The sequence below is a fragment of the Engraulis encrasicolus genome, chromosome 3 (assembly GCF_034702125.1).
Source record: "Engraulis encrasicolus isolate BLACKSEA-1 chromosome 3, IST_EnEncr_1.0, whole genome shotgun sequence".
NCBI classification, from domain to species: domain Eukaryota; kingdom Metazoa; phylum Chordata; class Actinopteri; order Clupeiformes; family Engraulidae; genus Engraulis; species Engraulis encrasicolus.
In genome coordinates, this window is record NC_085859.1 from 13095093 (window position 1) to 13115092 (window position 20000).

General features: G+C 45.3%; 1 protein-coding gene across 1 annotated transcript in view; it reads right to left on the reverse strand.

The window, feature by feature from the left end:
* Nucleotides 1–20000, reverse strand: part of si:ch211-158d24.2 (multiple epidermal growth factor-like domains protein 9) — an 85110-nt gene that overhangs the window by 33891 nt on the left and 31219 nt on the right. Inside the window, exon 3 of the mRNA XM_063194304.1 lies at nucleotides 10522–10661. Coding sequence (XP_063050374.1) covers nucleotides 10522–10661 — 140 coding nt within the window. The remainder of the gene's footprint in view (nucleotides 1–10521; nucleotides 10662–20000) is intronic.

Below are 20000 nucleotides of genomic sequence, written 5' to 3' on the forward strand. Positions count from 1 at the left end.
TAATTTTGACCTGTTGGTGGCGCTACAGAGTTTGAGCTATGGATCTGATTTTTTTTTGTGGTAGGTCATGGGATGGACTGCTATTTGTGTACGAAATCCTAGCCTAATTCGACAAACGGTTGCTGAGATATGACCTCACTTCCTGTTTTGCCACTTTTACGACAATTTTGATTGGCTGTCACGGCTAAACGATATAAGATATCCAATATCCCTTGAGACCCCATATTGGACTCAGTCCAGAGTTGCTATATACCGAGTTTCGGGCGAATTGGTCAGAAATTGTGGGAGAAATAGCATTTTTATTGAATTTCATAAAATTCAAAATGGCGGGACAACTATCCTGGCGGAAAATGACGTCATAGGGGGCGTTGGATTCGTCTTGGCCCAAGGATTCCAGGGATACCAAGTTCATGAAAATTGGCCCAGCGGTTCAAAAGTTATAAGCAGAAATGTACCTGCAACTTTGACCTGCTGGTGGCGCTAGAGCGTTGGGGCTGGGGACCTATAAATTGCTGTGGGTAATGCTGAGCCGAGCCCGAATGTGTGTGCCAATTTACAGCATTTTCCTATGTACAGTTCTATGGGCTGCCATAGACTTGCTAAGGGAGAGGAAAGATGTTGAAGAATAATAATAGAGAAGAAAACCTAGAAACACTCAAGGGGCCTTCGCCAGCTTCGCTGCTTGGCCCCTAAATATAGCTGCAAGCAGCAATGCGGGGCCAAGCAGTAAACTTGCCCAAGTTGCCACTGCAACAAAATTAACTGCAGCGCCCCCTTTAGGCCAAATCTCACCAATGTTGGTGTGCAATCTTTGGAGGGGAAGGTGATCATGTGAACCAAGTTTAGTTTGAACAGAGACATTAGAATAGAGGAGAATCTTCAGTCTGATTGGTTGCGATTGTAGCCAGTTAGCTTTGCAGTTCCTGGGTGTCCACTAGGTGGCGAACGCTGGCAAGTGGAAACAGAGTCGAAAATGTATGGAATGAAAAAGGGAGCCCATAGGGTTAGGCTAAATGCAAAATAATTGCTACTGCAATTTCCAGTCACAAATGTCATCAACAAAATATTCTTGGTAAGAATTATGGGTGGTGTTATATATAGGTATGTATTGACAATTTTTTTAGGTGTTTGGTTTTCCAGCAGGGCTGAAGATTTCGACTTGTACTCGCTAGCATTCCGTTAATGTTTATGGGTTTGGGCTCATGAATTGAGCTCTGTGACCCAGTACATAATAATCTAGTTGCCAAAAAAACGAGACGATACTTAAATGAGGCATTATTATTCCTAGCTTCGAACTGAATATTAATATTTCAGGGCAAAGCATTATACAACGAGACAAACATTGTAATAGTAGAAAACTCCATTGACACCCATTCATTTTGCACTTAGGTTTGGGTTAGAGTTAGACAGTTGTGGCTGCTAGTAGCTAGTTCCGTGAGTGAACACCCCCTGGTTTCTGACGAGATATAAGCTGACTTCCTGTTATGCAGCTTTTCAGACACGTTTGATTGGCTGTCATGGCCAAGCAGTACGAAATGTAAATTCCTTTAAGGAGTCTTTGCACAGTAGTCCAGAGATCATCTGTACCAAGTCTTGTGAAAATCTGACAAAATTGGCAGGAAAACTAGTTTCATATAACTGCATTCAATCTGTAAAACCTGCTTTCATTTTTACAACGTGTATGTAATCTGTTTTATTACACATATAATATTGAATTTCTTCCTAATGCAAGAAAATACAATTGTGCTGCCCTTGATTGTTTTTTTGTGTGTGTGTGTGTGTGGGGGGGGGTGTCTTTATTTGACAGGACAGTGTGACAGGTTGACAGGAAAAATGGGGATAGAGACGGGGAGGGTTGGCAAAGGACCTGGGCTGGGAATCAAACCCGGGTCAGCCGCATGATAGACGAGTGCCCTACCAGTTGGCCACGGCAGGGCCTGTGAACAACAATGGTCTCTCTCTCTCTCTCTCTCCCTCTCTCCCTCCCTTCCTCCCTCTCTCCCTGTCTGTCCCTCTCCCTGTCCCCCCTCCCTCTCCCTCTCCCCCTGTCTGTGGGTGCAGGGGCTGGGGCAGTGGGGTTTGTGTGTCCAGAGACCCCCTGCCGAGAATGGTGTCAGTGAACGTGCGCAAGGGGGGCAGAGGGGACAGAGAGATGAGAAAAAATCCCTCCATTCTTTCCACAATTTTGAATGGCTGCTGTGAGCTGATAGTTTTTTCAATCGTTACGAAAATCCATACCAGGGTGCAACATAGTGTGAAGATGACCTGTGTACCAATATTTTGAAAATTGGGAGTATGGTTCAAAAGCTACAGGCAAAAATGTAGATAAAACTTTGACCTGCTGGTGGCGCTACAGAGTTTGAGCTGGGGATTTGATTTTTTTAGTGGTAGGTCATGGGATGGACTACTATGTGTGTACAAAATCCCAGCCTAATTCAACAAATGGTTGCTGAGATATGACTTCACTTCCTGTTTCACCACTTTTACGACAATTTTGATTGGCTGTCACGGCTGAGCGATAAAAGATATCCAATATTCCTTGAGACCCCATGTGTAGCTCAGTCCAGAGATACTATATACCAAGTTTTGGGCGAATTGGTCAAAAATTGCGGGAAAATTAACATTTTTATTGAATTTTACAAAATTCAAAATGGCGGGAAAATTCGATTCGTCTTGACTCAAGGATTCCAGGGATACCAAGTTTATGAAAATTGGCCCAGCGGTTCAAAAGTTACAAGCAGAAATGTACCTGCAACTTTGACCTGCTGGTGGCGCTAGAGCGTTGGGGCTGGGGTCCTATAAATTGCTGTGGGTAATGCTGAGACTGCCCCGAATGTGTGTGCCAATTTACAGCATTTTCCTGCCTACGGTTCTATGGGCTGCCATAGACTTGCAGAGGGATAGGAATGGTGACTAGAGAATAATAATAATAATGAAGAAAACCTACTAACTCTATAGGGGCCTTCGCCAGCTTCGCTGCTTGGCCCCTAATGAAGAAAACCTACTAACTCTATAGGGGCCTTCGCCAGCTTCGCTGCTTGGCCCCTAATAATCGAAAATCATGATTTAATCGTGATATCGAAATTGTGATTTCAAACGTGATTTCAATCGTGATTTAATCGTGGCAATAGTGCCCTGCCTTCGAGCATCCTTGAAGCCAGAATATAGTGACAGGCTGGTGTTTCTGGCCAGAGATCTGTCCACCTAAGTTTCATGCTATTGCCTTTTACATAATTATTTAAAATTCAGTTTTATTTTGTTCGTCCCGTATATAATTCATTCTTGGTTATATTTCATTTTTGGTAACACTTTCTATGAAGCCCATATCTATAGTGCATTATGAGCACATTTATAACAACTTACAACATGCATTATGATAGTTATAATGTATTATAAACTCCTTCACTGCCTGTAGTTTAAGACCATTCACGAGCACTCAAAACACCCTAAGATTTATAATGGATTATGAGCTCAATTTATAGTTATTCATGACTGTTGATATACTCCTTCATGAAGCGTTATGAGTGTAGTCATAATGCACTATGATTATGAAGCGCATTATAAGTTGTTAGAAATGTGCTTATAATGCGCTATAGATATGGGCTTCATAGAAAGTGTTATCTCATTTTTTTATCATTTTAAATAAAATTCTGCAAAAAAATAATAATTGTTATTACAAATCGGGATTCCGATTTTGACCCAAATAGTCATGATTATGATTTTTTTCCCTATAATCTAATGTACAGTATACCTGACTTACATGTCTCTCCAATATTCACAACTTCAAAGACGCTAGTACATCCCCATCTCATGCCAAAGAAGAAAGCAAAATTCACAGCAGTGCACGCCACACACCCTGGGTAGCAGTAGCACTAAGTGTAGAGATGTCCCGATCCAGGTTTTTGCACTTCCGATCCGATACCGGCCGATACCGATACCGGCGTATCGGAGTATTTAAGTTGAAAGTTATTTAGCCTACTTACTTTGTTGTCACAGTCATGTTGAAAAGGGTTTTTACTCTTAGTAACAACTAGCCAACTGAATTAGGTGAATGAGTAATACACAATGGTTTTTAATGAGAAACTGACCTGTTTTTTCAAATATTAATAAACACAAAATAGGAAAATGGATCGGAATTCTCGATCGGATTTTTCTGCGCATGCCGATCCGATACCGATCCGCATTTTTTGCCAATATCGGCAACCGATCCGATCCATCCGATACGATACGACAAACCTAACTAGGTGACCTGTGTGGCATGAGTGGTGGCAGTGCTGCACCAGACCTCAGGCACGAGTAGACCAAGGGTGCGTTCCAATATGCGACCTTGCTTCCTCCACTTGTGCTTGTGGCCTCGTACCAGGAAGTAATATGTCATGATGACATCACTGACAACAGCATTATATTTGAATATCTTGCAAAAGCTCAACTGTAAAGTCTCTTTCTCATTTGCAATTGGGATGGTGAATGAAAAACAGTCCCCCAAAAGTTGTTGTGGCTAGGCTGACAGCTGGGAAACTTTATTGTTTTCTCTTCGGAGGAGGGGCCAGGAGGCGGGGCGAGGCCACAAGCACAAGTGGAGGAAGCAAGGTCGCATATTGGAATGCACACCAAGTGTTACATGAGCAATTCCAGCGACAGAAGCAATTTACTTTTTATTGAGTCATGGTAGACAGAGTAGAGGAGACAAAAGCGATGCGGGCAACTAGAGGCGATTCGCGCGACTCGAGCGACAGTTTATAGTTGAACTTCAGTGAATATAATGCAAATTAGCTATGACGCAGTTTGTGCAATGTGGCTAAGTGGCGAGCAAAAAAGGCAAATTCCCGGGCCGGGCCTTATGTTTGTTGACACCCCTGCTTTAGAATAACCGCAGAGATACACCAGCGGCGATCTGAGCGAGTCGAGCGACGGAAGTAATTGACTTTGTATTGAGTCGAGAGACAAAAGCGATTCTGGAGACTAGAGCGATTTGCGCGCCGAGCGCGACAATTTGAAGTTGAAATCTTTTCAACTTTTTATGACGCGGTTCGGCGACAAGCCGCGACAGCCAATGACTGTATAGAGGTCAGTGACCACAGCCAATGGGAACGCTTGAATGCTTTGCCTTCCGCCTGTACGGACATACTCTAGTCTCCTCAGTCTCTCGTATCGCTTGCTGCTACACTCTGTCGCTTGAGTCGCGTCGCCGCTGGTGTATCTCTGCGGTAAGAACAGCATCAGTGCACTACACATAACGTGGGTAGCAGTAGCACTAGGTGACCTGTGTGACATGAGGGGCACACTGGTGGCCGAGCTGTACCAGGCTTACAGTACAGGACACTTACTGTGTATAGCAGTGATTTTCAACCTATGGGCCGGGGCCCACTGGTGGGCCCTGAAGGTATACCAAGTGGGCCTTGAAATAATATTCTAAAAATTATAATCACATTTTGCTGATTTATGTGAGTTTTATTCGTACCTGTAATCGGGTCAGAGGTGGGCCCCGAACATTTGTGACAATTTCGAGTGGGCCCCAAGTTGGAAAAGGTTGGGAACCCTTGGTGTGTAGGATCAGAACAGCACCACCAGACATTCTAAGAGTACTATCCATTCTCGGGCACCACAGCATGACCAGTGTTGCCAGATTGGGCTGTTTCCCGTCCAATTGGGCTGCTTAGGATGGCCGTGTGCGGGTAAAAATGGCATTTAGCAGAAAAACCCGCCCAATTTTTGCCATAGAAATCAATAGAATTGGGCGGGATTTTGTGCTTCTTCGCGGGTTTTGGGCATTTTTTGGGCTGGAAGTCATTAGCCTCATCTGGCAACCCTGAGCATGACACACCACTGTAGCTGTGACCAGACACTCCCTGTAGGAGGCACCAACCTTTCCGCTGTCAGGACTGCATGTACAGTTAGTATTGTATAGTGTGTGTGTGTGTGTGTGTGTGTGTGTGTGTGTGTGTGTGTGTGTGTGTGTGTGTGTGTGTGTGTGTGTGTGTGTGTGTGTGTGTGTGTGTGTGTGTGTGTGTGCGTGCGTGTCCCTGAGTCAAACAGTGCCGTCTCACCCCACAGTATTGTGCTTTGATCCAGACAGCCTTTGAGGACTGCCAGCCAGCGTGGGCAGAGATCAAAGGTGACTCTGTACCTACCTATCTCTCTCTCTCTCTCTCTCTCTCTCTCTCTCTCTCTCTCTCTCTCTCTCTCTCTCTCTCTCTCTCTCTCTCTCTCTCTCTCTCTCTCAGGATTTTAACTGTGGGCACACACTGTGGTACATGCTGGGACCCGTTTGTCTCTGTGTAAGAGACGACCCTGTAGGAACTGTACAGGAGTTGATTGTGAATCTGTCGTGGAATGGAGACCAAGACCACTGATCAGGTGGGCAGAATTGAGGTGCTGCCTGACTGCACAGACAGATTGGCACAACAGTTACAGTCTCACCTTAAACCAAAGAACATAGATTAGAAAAGAACGATTGCGCATGGCCGTTGGCCACGGTGTAGTATGGGCGTGTGTCCATCATGAATGAAAAATGTGACACCGGAAACTATGCGAAATCTCTCTGGATGTCCAGAATTTGAATTGCATTGTGGGTGCGAGCGGCTTCTGCGAGTTCCGGCCCCGGTCAAAAGAGGATATCTGGTTGTCAATGTTGGATTTGTGGCCAAATTAACTACAGCTGTCGGTCAGCATTAATTGCGGAGGATCATTAATGACAGCTGTCAAAAATTCACGGTGTCCAATGACCTGTTCCATACACCAGCCCTAGTGGTAGTGGCATTGCACTTAACCATGCCGCCAGTACTGACCGTAGAAGTGACTCCGCTTATGACGTCAGTGAGCTGTCTTCTTAATAGTGTCATACTCATGAACGGCCATCCGGGTACTTTGCTGTTAAATGTGCGTTACGCCCCTTTATGGGTGAAAACAAACCGAATGTCTCATTAACTTACATGCTATTGGCTAGCCTAAATGAACACATTCCATGCTTCAGCCACGGCTGTTTGGCTATATTATTTGAACAGTCGGCAACACAACACGTTTTCGGCATGTTGCGCGTGAACAACGCTAGTGTACAGGTCCATATCTTTCGTTTATTAAACCCCAACATCACCAATTGACTTGCATGGGTTGTTTTCCCCCACAAATGGGCGTAACGCACATGGAAAACGTCACGCCGTTCATGAGTATTGCCTCAGGAGAGGGTGTGTAATGATTAAAGGAAACACCTGTGGATAATGGGATATGGGTGTAACGATTTCAGGCCTGAAACAACTGTGGATACTGGGATATAGTACTTATACTGATGAGGTGTTCTGGAAATGATGTTGCAGTGGTGCAGAAGAACAGGACCGTGCACATAAGCAATACACCCATCCATACAGTACACAACAGAAATATAATAGAATAATAATAACAACAACAACAACAACAACAACAGCCATTGTTGTCATCATAATAATCATCATCATCATCGTCGTCATCATCACCACCACTATCATTGTTGTCGTCATCATCATCATAAGGAAGAAGAAATCCGCACTCACAAACTGCGTCTCATTATTTATTTATACTACCACCATGTCCAAAAAGCAAACGCGTTTCGGCTAACAAGCCTTCATCAGTGCGTGGTACTCGAGTACCACGCACTGATGAAGGCTTGTTAGCCGAAACGCGTTTGCTTTTTGGACATGGTGGTAGTATAAATAAATAATGAGACGCAGTTTGTGAGTGCGGATTTCTTCTTCCTTAAGTTGACGCTTTTTATCTCGCACCCAAAAGCTTTTCGGTTTTCCAAGAAGTTGAGCGCGTCCTCTGCCAATACTTGAAGTCATCATCATCAAACATAACCATCCAACTACTTTCCCAAACAACAGTATGTTAGGTAGGTGGCTTTGTAATCAGGTCTGATCCCACGCCCTAAGGTTATGTTTTCTCTGCAAACGGTGGAGCCTTCGTAGATGGTGTATTTGGTGTGGGTGGCGTGAGAGATGAGGGTGGTGCAGGTGGGTGTTGTTGATGGTAAATGAGGTTACAACAGGCGGGAGGCGCCAGCCAGCCAGGGGGGTCTCAACAAAAAATCTTCCCTTTATGGAAAGGGAAGCCTTCGTCTAAGCCTTAGCCTTAGCCTACTAACCTGCACTGACCCTGTTATGCCCGTGTTGTTTGCATTCCCCATACACATTGCATGTTGTTGTACTGCTTCTTTGGATAGAGGTGTCTGCACAGTAAGAAAAAAAAAGCTCAGTGTTACGTCAACCCTGTTCTGAGATTATATGATCCCAATCGACTTTGTGTTGATTCAACTCTTTGACAGTTAGAGAGTTGAATCTAACACTTTTTTAGAGCATACGCCGTTTCCCTGTCACAATTCAACACTCAAAGGCCTTTATTTTTTTTTGTGATCAACTTTTTATTGCTTTTATTGGGGGGGGGGGACTTGAATTTAACACAAACATCGAACGGGACCATATACTCTCAGAATAGTGTTGAACTAGCACCGCGTTTTCTCCTCTATGATAAATGTAATGTGATGTGGTGGTGAGGGAGGTCATGGTGGTTGTAGCTTGTGCGTGGGTGAGTGGTGGGCACCAGTCTACCAGGAGAGATTATTTAGCGCCATGTGGCATATGGAAGTGGCAGGCCAAAGGAAGGCTACATTTTAGGTTGGTGAACACACATTACTCACTCACAGGTTAGGGTTAGAAATGGGTTTTGGTCTAGGCACAGTTCGACATGTTTATACATTAGGTTGGTGGACAGCTAGTGTCGCACCGAAACCATTTTTTGGCCCTGATACCAATACCCAATACCTGGCTGTGCAGTATCGGCCGATACCGATACCTATACCATACCGATACCGATACCACCCTATTTGAAATGTATATATATGAAGGGTTGTAGTGCATACTACTTGGATGTAAAATCATTGCATGGCTTTGTCAGGCTGCTGCCTACCTTTGTGAAACAGGAAAAAGACTAATACAAAGTGAATACAGCAAAACTTTTATTTAGTGGTGGGCCGTTATCGGCGTTAACGTGCTGCGACAATGTGAGACTCTTATCGCGCGATAAAGAAAATATCGGACGTTAATCTATTCTCAAAATATAGGATTGGAGTTTGGGTATGCACGTCACCATAGCGTTTGATTGACAGACGCTTTCAGACTGCGCTCCAGTCGTTTCTCCTCTCCACCTGTTGCTTCAGCAGACCTACTAAATATGAAGTGTTTGCATGCTGAAAACATTAATCCCTTTGCCGTGGTAGGTGTTGTTTGAGTATTTTTTCATAAGTGGTAGACTAAAGAGACGTTATTGTTTGAGGTGAAGCATAGAGAGACATTATTGTGTGTGAGTAGGCTACCAGCCCGACATAGCCTACATTTCCTCACGCATTGCATGGAGGAACACATAGCCTAAACAACTTATAGAAATTTTGCCTGTGCCATAATTGCAAAACATTCCGTGTGATATGTATTTTGAAGATTGTCAAACTGAAACTGTCAATATCTACTCTCACTGAATGTTTGTGTTGCAATCGCGCACATTTGCGACTCTGAGATATTCTCATGTCAAACGGTAATAATCCTCGCGGTTGTCGCGCTTGATTTTTTTTTTGCAAACCGAATTCATGTCGAGTTGTAACTCCTCTGGCGTTCTAACTCTGACAACAACTGTCAGGTTTTGGCCAAATCGCCGTGTGACAGTGCTGTAGGTTCTAGATAGCCAGTAGCCTGGCTCTGCTGAGGGCTGCTGTGCCTAGTGCGTGCATGCGTGCAGAGCTCCTCCCTCTCTTAAAGGAGCCGCTGCTCTTTTTACCAGTCAGTGGCAGATTCTCTCTCTCTCTCTCTCTCTCTCTCTCTCTCTCTCTCTCTCTCTCTCTCTCTCCATCAGAAATGCTGAATTGTTGAGGTAATTTTGTTTAAATAGCCTAAATGTTTGATAGATTTATCTGTATTTGCCTCTCTACAACAATAGTGCTGTTCATTTTGAAATTTCAGTAGGCCTATCTTAAAACTCTAAATGCTTCCTAGCATATTGGACACACTTTACACATATTGCAGTGATTTTTTTCATCAATAAGTATCAACATGACCATTTTTTGAAGATGAGATGCATTTTGGAAAAAAAAGATGAGCTCTGGTCTAATGTGCCATCTGTCTTAAGATACCCCAAGTTTTTTTCGGCATTATTTCGCTAGCGTGCCTATTCTGAATGAGCCATTTTGATATAGATTAATCTAGATTAATTTCATAATTACAGTGAGATTAATCTAGATTAAAAAAAATAATCTATGCCCACCCCTACTTTTTATACTTTTTAAATACCTCTATGAAATAGCTAATTTCAAGGCAAGTGTCATACAAGCACCTGTAAATGGTATCGGTGCGCTATTTGTTGGTACTCGCCGATACCGATACCACTATTTTAGTGCCGATCCACCGATCCACCGATCCACCGATACTGGTATCGGTCAAAACTAGTGGGCACACATCTTTCTAACTGACAGGTTGGGTTTAGGAGTGAGTTTTGGCCTCGTACCTGACTGGGTGTCGCAGTGCTCGGTGTGGTTGTTGCACTGGCACGGCTGGCAACCCGTGCTGCTGAAATGGAAGAAGCCTGGCTGGCAGTCATCACACTTGGGCCCGTACACGCCCGTCTTGCACGCACACACCCCAGAGCTGCGAGGAAAGAAGAAACGGACACAAACAAGGGAGGATCAGTCATTGCAAACACACACATACACTGCATACCAGGGTTTTTCAACACTGGGGTTGAGGGGTCGCCTGGAATTCAAATGGGGTCGCCGAATGTCTGAGAGTGTATGGAAAAAAGAATACTGATAAATATAACATAGCTAGCCTGATAAACCACCCTAAATGGATTGGATGTCGTCCAGCAGTTGGCGCTGGTTTTCCAGGCTATAACATAACTATTGAATATTCTCCTTGAAACATCATTAACCATCTTAGACTGCCATAAACATCTCTATAGGTTTAATATCCTACAACTTCTGTAGATCGTCACATTTTATTTTCTGTCGTGAAAAATGTCCATAGGGTCCCCAGAAAATTGGGATGCCAAAATAGGGTCCAACGCCTAAAAAGGTTGGGAACCACTGCTGTATACAGTAGCGCTTTGGAGAGCGCGCACATCCAGATTAAACAGGTGCCGAACTTAAACAGGATTAAACATGAAAAGAAGGACGTTGTGTTAATAAACCTGGAGCAGCAACAGTGTTCGGACCTTCCTTCTTTTCATGTTTAACCACTGCTGTATACACATAAGTCATATGCCCAATAAAGCCATAAACCCAATCCTAGTTCTATTCCTAGGAACAGGACCAAAGTAGCATGGACATACAGTGTAAGGACGGATCCACTGGACTAAGGTGCTGTTTCCACGTAGCAGGATATTTTTTTAGCAGGGTATTTTTTTCTCCTGTTGAGGTGTAAACGCAACATGTGGATAAAAATAAATCCTCCATTGTAACAAATGCGTTTAAGCCCCCTAAACAGGATATTTTTTCTCCTGCTTTTTATACCTGGATTTTAAATATCTGCTACGTGGAAACGGAAGGCCAAAACCAATGCAACCAGGAGAAAAAAATATCCACATATAAAAATATCCAGCTACATGGAAACAGCACCTAAATGACATATAACATTTGCTTTAAGAGAAACTACAGGGAGAAAGTGAATCTGGTGTTTTTCCTTTACTTTAAAAACCCATACGCCATAGACGCATACCAGATACACATACAACACCAACAGCATCATTGGGCGGCTTCACCCCCATGTGTGCATATGCAAATAAATAAATAAATGAAATGCTCTCAGGGAGAGAGAGAGAGAGAGAGAGAGAGAGAGAGAGAGAGAGAGAGAGAGAGAGAGGAGAGAGAGAGAGAGAGAGTGAGATACAGAGAGATACAGAGAAAGGGAGAGAGAGAGAGAGAGAGTAAGAGAGCAAGAGTGAGGCAGGGGGATTGAGAGAGAGACAGTGATTAAAAGAGAATGGGTAGAGAGACAGAGAAAGAGAGCAATTGAGATGGAAATTCAGAGAGAGAGAGAGAGAGAGAGAGAGAGAGAGAGAGAGAGGAGAAAAAGAGACAGGAGAGAGAGAGAGAGAGAGAGAGAGAGAGAGAGAGAGAGAGAGAGAGATACACATACTGTAAGTTCACTGAGCTGGGAATGAAACATCTGCTGTGTGAGTGCAGAACATCACATGTACATTGATTCACGGTCAGCACACAAGGAGGTCTTCCTAACACACACACACACACACACACACACACACACACACACACACACACACACACACACACACACACACACACACACGCACACACGCACACACACACAGACACACACACACACATACGCACACACGCGCACACACACACACACACACACGCACACACGCACACACACACAGACACACACACACACATACGCACACACGCACACACGCGCACACACGCACACACACACACACACACACACGCACACACGCACACACGCACACACACACACACACACACACACACACACACACACACACACACACACACACACATTTTACAGTATACCCAGTCACTGGGGAATATGAAATGAGAAGGTTAACCAGAAGGCACACACTATCCAAGGCCTGTCTGATCCTTATCCTAATGTTAATAACTCTTCTCTCCCCCCCCCCCTCTCTCTCTCACACACACACACACACACACACACACACACACACACACACACACACACACACACACACACACACACACACACACACACACACACACACGGCGGCAAACATGTATGTTGTCCCAGGCCCAGGGAGAGGGGGGGCCCAGAATTGGGTCCTCATTCCATTGTATGTATTACGTGTATTGTCCTGGGCTTGGTCAAAGCTGTCAGCGACCCTGCACACACACACACACACACACACACACACACACACACACACACACACACACACACACACACACACACACACACACACACACACACACACACACACACACACACACACACACACACACACACACAGAGAGACACATACACACACACGTGGAGTGCTCCAGCCCAGCCACCAACTGTGTTTTATGACACATGCTTCACACATCCTCTTTGGTCACAGTGTTTAACCAGGACACGGAACCACAGTAGCCCACAGGCAGTAAAAAGCTCCACCACATACAGTAGGTAGGAGACCACGTCCCAGAACTCACTGTAATTCACTCAGATTTATCTTAGCAGCAGAGACAATTCCATGCATAACATAACTAGCTCTACTCACCTCTAATCATGGGTACTAATCTGCACTACATTTCATTGGTCCTCCACTATTAATCGATTACTGCTCTCTATCTGTTCTACATTACTTGTATACTGCTGTAATTTGTACTGACCCCTCACTCTGTACTTGCTTGAATGTCCTCCTTGTAAGTCACTTTGGTCAAAAGCATCTGCTAAATATAATGTCATGCAATGTAAGGGTGGGCGATATGGCAAAAATGTCATATCACGTTATTTTTTTTTTTTTTTAAATATAAGATCTCGATTTCGATTTTTTTATCACGATCTTCCATCCAAAAAAATGAAAAGAACAAAAAACAACTTTCATATACTTGCAATTTGTAATTTGCAGTTAATAAAATGTTGACACACTGATGCCATTCTCATAAAATGCACAATTGGAGTACAGTAATGTAAAGAATAAAAGTGAATACAGCAAGACAAAGTAAGTAAACATCACTCTGACACTGACAGTAAATATCCTCACTGCAAGATGATCTATACGTATACGATTCCTCCACTTTGGCAGATTCGAGACGATCTTGTACTCAATATCACGAATCATGATTTAATATCGTCATATCGTCCACGCCTAATTATCTTTTTTATTTTTATACTCCCCTCCCTGATTATTCCTGTGTTATTTGTGTCCAGAAATGTCCATGTGGGCATTCGTTTATTTGTGTATTTATGTAAGCTACTGGATACCTGAATTTCCCCCTGCGGATTAATAAAGTTACTCTACTCTACTACTTTACTCTAATGTAATGCAATGGAAAGGGACATGGAAAGAGAAAAAGAGAGAGGCCAACACAGACACGCACAGACAGACATGCTGGAAGGCAGGCAGGCAGGCAGGCAGGCAGGCAGGCCGCCGTATGTCTGGGCCAGTGGCTCTGGCACGCCCTGGGCAGGGCTTGACATTAACTTTTTCACCCACCGGCCACTGCGGCTAGTGGTTTTCCCGAGTGACTAGCCTTTCAGGTATTCCACTAGCCACAGATTTTATATTGCTTTCCCCCCTTTATCATGATAGTGTACATCTAACGTCAGAAGATGAGGTGCTGAAGCAAGATGAGTGTACACCTTTCTACATGGGAGTATATCATGCAAATAGAAATTGAGCTGCTGAGCTTTTTCTTGAAAATAAATACAAACAATTGATACACACGGGGGAAATAACAGAATATAGGTAACTATGATGCATATGCCAGCCAAATTGGCTAGTGACACTGAAAATATTACTAGCCACAGCCAAATTTTACCAGCATTTGGCCGGTTGGCAGGTGCCAGTGTCAAGCCCACGCCCTGGGCAAGGGGAGCTGGCCAATGGGGACCAACCTGCCACCTGGACACCAGCACGGGGCAGGAAACAGGAAGTGGTTGATTACGCACCGCACCGACTGGGACGAGGACATAGCCAGCAAATACGCACACACATGTACATGCACGCACGCACATACGCACATATGTGCACGCGCGCACACACACACACATATGCGCACGCATACACGCGCACACACACACACACACACACACACACAAACAGACACACACACACACACACACACACACACACACACACACACACACACACACACTCGCATGCACACACACTGGTGCTCTTGCGCGCGCGCGCACACACACACACACACACACACACACACACACACACACACACACACACACACACACACACACTGAACCAGTCTTTCATACCGGGCACAAGGTTTTGGTTGGGTGGCCTTCCAATCCTATTTGTTCTTCTGTTAAAAGGCATTGCACTGCTCCCTCGCCACCATCCCCAGATTGCCTGTAGTGCAGTGTATACCCTCACCAGTCAGGGCTGGCCTGGGTGCAGAATACAGGCTGGGCATTTTTGACATCGACCAGCCTCTCTCACAGACCTGATCTGGTTTTCTACGATATTATTTCTACGATTTTATGGCTCAGGCCATTGTCTGTATTAACATAGAATCCAACAGAAAGTGGCGCACCTTGCATCACAGTGTTTTTTTTCTTTCACACTGAGGAAGGCACACGGCAAACCGCGTCTGTGCATATAAAATCATTTTTTTAAAAACACTTGATGATGATGCAAGGCGTGCCCCTTTCTGTCGGATTTGAAGTGTTTCATTTTGCCCAGCACCCTTACAATTAATCAAGACACCCTGAGTGAAGCCTGCTACCTGCTATGACTGTTTTAAAATAGATCAATGGGCCACCCTTTTTAAACGGTGGACCAGTCTCTAAGGGAAAAAAAAACAGCAACAACAACAAAAACAACAGCATCGGACCCTGAGGACTGCCGGCCCACCGGGAAAAAGTCCTTTATGCCAGATTACCAGTCCAGCCCAGCTCTCAGTCAGCCAGCCAGCCAGACAACACAGCCCAGAGGCTCTGAGGAAGAGGACCTTGAGATGATACCCACTGTCAATAGAATTATAAATAAATATAGATTGGATAAAAACTGCTCTTGGGTGTTTGAACTTTTAGGGCTACATTGAGCAAGTCTCCAGAGGCAGGTGTGAAGAGAGGAAGCACCACCACAAAAAAAGAGTAGTTATATAAAAAAACAAACTACAATGCCTTTGTTTATTTTCCTTCTTTATTAAAGAAAACAAAGGATTACCACCTGGTTGCGAAACACTCTCGGGACATGCGCGGACATGTGAACAAACCCAGGCACACTTTTTCCTCACAAATGAGGCTGCTTGGTTGATGCATGGTGAGTAGTCAAGGTAATACCTTTCCTGTACAAAAAAAGCTGCTTAGAGAAATTAATAGTCTTGGGGGTAGGGCTGTAACGGTACACTGAAATCACGATTCAGTTCGTGTCACGATTTTTGACCTACAGTTCGAAACACCCCACAATTTTTTTGATGTATTTTTTAATGAATTACTTTGCTTTTTTTCACATTTGCCAACATTATGAATTAAAATAATAAATAAAAAATCCTGGAATGAAGTGCAACACTTTTGACAGGGCGTGTCACTATACTGCCTTCTTGCACCACGTTACAGTATCGTCAGTCTGTATATCACGATTTCTCGGTTCAAAACAATTTTTGGCAAAGGACGCGCTCAACTTCTTGGAAAAAACGAAAGTCTTTGGGTGCGCGATAAAATGTATCAACTTAAGGAAGACAAATACGCACTGATGAAGGCTTGATAGCCGAAACGCGTTTGCTTTTTGGACATGGTGGCAATATAAATAAATAATGAGACACATTTTATGAGTGCGGATTTTTCTTCCTTCTGTTCAAAACAATATCATTACAGCCCAACTTGGGCGTCCAGGACCCTTCACAGTAGCTGGCTCTGAAGTGCTTCCACCTCTGGTAGAGTGCTAAATGAGTTCCCCTGGTCGACCCTAAAAAGGATTGAGTGTTTTGAGAATGGGGTCAGTTCAGTTTTGGGGTTATGGGGGCGAATACTTGTTGAAAGGAGTTATGGCTAAGGTTATGGCTAAGGTTAAGGTTAAGGTTAAGTGTAAGGGTATGGCGTGTGTGTGTGTGTGTGTGTGTGTGTGTGTGTGTGTGTGTGTGTGTGTGTGTGTGTGTGTGTGTGTGTGTGTGTGTGTGTGTGTGTGTGTGTGTGTGTGTGTGTGTGTGTGTGTGTGTGTGTGTGTGTTTGCACACATACCTGGGTATATAAGCATATGTGCGTGAAGGCTTATATTATGTGCGTGATTGTGCGTGAGTGTGTGCATGTGCATGTGCGTGTGTCTGTCTGTGTGTGTGCATGAGTGAGTGTCTCTGTTTGTGTGCGTGTGTCTGTCTGTGTGTGTGCATGAGTGAGTGTGTCTGTTTGTGTGCGTGTGTCTGTGTGTGTCTCTGCCTATATGTGAGTTATGGCTAGGTTAAGGTGAAAAGGATATGGCGTGTTTGTGTGTGTGTGTGTGTGTGTGTGTGTGTGTGTGTGTGTGTGTGTGTGTGTGTGTGTGTGTGTGTGTGTGTGTGTGTGTGTGTGTGTGTGTGTGTGTGTGTGTGTGTGTGTGTGTGTGTGTTCGCACACCTATGTGTGTGCATGTGTGCGTGAAGGCTCATATTATGTGTATGATTGTGTGTGTGTGTGTGCGTGTATGCGTGTGTGCGTGCGTGCGTGTGTGTGCATGTCTGTGTGTGTTATATGTGTCTGTGTGTGTGAGAGTGTATGTGTGGGGGGCCATCGGTCTGCCTGGTGTTTTTCCACCCAAACACAGACACAGACACCTCAGTAGGGCAGTGGAGCAGACTTAATGTACAGTGCCCCCCCCACACACACCCCCACCACTCACCCAAGCCTGAGCACCAACTCCACAGCACCAGCCCACCCCCTTCTAAAGCCCCAGTAGCACCATCATAAACACACACACCAACCCCCTCGCATCCACAGCTCCAGTACCAGCTACCCATACCCACCGCCTCATCCAGCCCCCATTCTCCATCACCAGCTAGCCTCCACCTCCACCCCCTCCCATCCACAGCTCCACCGCACCTTCACAACCCCACCAGTCCCAGCTACCCTTCGCCTCAGCCACCCTCCATTCTCCAGCCCCCAGCCTCCAGCTACCCTCCACCTCCACCCCCTCCCATCCATAGCCCCAGCTACCCTTCGCCTCAGCCACCCCCAGCCTCCAGCCTCCAGCCCCAGTCTCCAGCCCCAGCCTCCATCCTCAGCCTCCAGCCTCCAGCCGCAGCCTCCAGCCCCAGCCCCAGCCCCAGCCCCAGCCCCCAGCCTCAGCCTCCAGCCTCCAGCCCCAGCTACCCTCCAGCCTCCAGCCCCCAGCCCCAGCTACCCTCCAGCCCCAGAGCCCCAGAGCCCCAGCCCCAGCTACCCTCCAGCCTCCCCACTGTGCGGCGGCGTGATGGATGGCCGAGAGAGTGACGACACCCCTGAGACGGCCTTTAAAAGCTTCAGGCCTCGCTGCTTAGATTACAGCTAGCTAGCTACCCCGGACAAGGACAGGACACGGAGGAAGGGAGGCGGGGGGAGAGGGAAGAAGGTAAAGGGGGGAGAGAGAGGGAGAGATGGGGAGGAAGGGAGAGGGAGAGAGAAAAGGTTGGATTGAGAAATGGAGGTAAGAAGGTAAAAGGGAGAGGGAGGGACGGAGGGAAGGAGAGAGGGAGAGGGAGAGAGAGAGAGAGAGAGAGAGAGAGGGAGAGGAGGAGAGAGGAGAGAGAGAGAGAGAGAGAGAGAGAGAGAGAGAGAGAGAGAGAGAGAGAGAGAGAGAGAGGATTTGATTATCTAGCCAAGCAGGTGGTAGAGAGGGAGACAAAGAAGTGGAGACAGGAAGAGAGGGAGTTTAAAAGAGGGGGAAACGAAACGGGAGAAAAGAAGAAGATAAATAAAAGTGATGGAGCGACTCAAGAGAAACAGAGAGGAAAAAATAAAGAAACAGAGAGAGAGAAAGAGAGAGAGACAGAGAGAGAGAGAGAGAGAGAGCACAACGGAAGGTACCAGAACAGCATAAAAGGAGATTTAAGAGGATGACCTTAAATAAAGGGCAGTGGAGTTACTCAACAGAGGTCTATATAACCAGGGGAAGTGCAAGTCAGCCAGTTCAGTACACAGTACACAACAGCACAGTCTGCACAGCACAGCGCAGCACCTGATAGGAGTCAATGACAGAGACAGACGGACGGACGGATGGCTTGGCTCACTGTCCTGCAGGGCTTGACATTAACTTTTCACCCACCGGCTACTGTGGCTAGTGGTTTTCTCGAGTCACCAGCCATTCAGGTATTCCACTAGCCACAGATTTTATTTTATTTTTAGATTTATTATTTTCATGGTCATGAGCGTGTACGTCTAACCTCGACACCGAAAGTATTACTAGTCACAGCCAAGTTTTACCAGCATTTGGCCGTTCCGGGTGCCAGTGTCAAGCCCTGCTGTCCTGGTGGCTGTACCGATACACTCAACTCACCATTCAGTTTGTATCACGATCATTGACCTTCAGTTTGATATACCTCACTATTTTTTAAAAATGTATCTTTTTAAATGAATTAATTCGCTTTTTCACATTTGCCAACAATATAAAATAAAATTATAAATAATAAAAATTGTGTTTTTTATGCATATAAGCGCTATCGCATCATATCATGACGTTGTTTTCTGAACTGAAGGATAAGAGAACTTTGAAAAGCAGCGCAATACCCTATCGGGACTCTGAGTATCACGATTTCTTGGTTCCATACAATATCGTTACAGCCCACAACAACAGAGTGCACTGCAGAGTACCTGATAGGAGTCAATGACACAGACAGACGGACAGACAGGCGGCTTGGCTCACTGTCCTGATGGCTTCATCTAATTTCACCTTCGATCTCCTGACATCATGAAACCTCATATCTACAGCAGCCCAGCTAGCAAAGAGGCGGGAGGGAGAGAGAGAGAGAGAGATAGAGAGAGAGAAAGAGAGAGACAGAGACAGAGAGATGGAGGGAGAGACGGAGAAAGAGGCGGGGAGGGAGAGAGAGAGAGATAGATAGATAGAGAGAGAGAGAGAAAGAGAGACAGAGACAGAGAGATGGTGGGAGAGACGGAGAAAGAGGCGGGGAGGGAGAGAGAGAGAGAGAGATAGATAGATAGAGAGAGAGAAAGAGAGACAGAGACAGAGAGATGGTGGGAGAGACGGAGAAAGAGGCGGGGAGGGAGAGAGAGAGAGATAGATAGATAGAGAGAGAGAAAGAGAGAGACAGAGACAGAGAGATGGAGGGAGAGACGGAGAAAGAGGCGGGGAGGGAG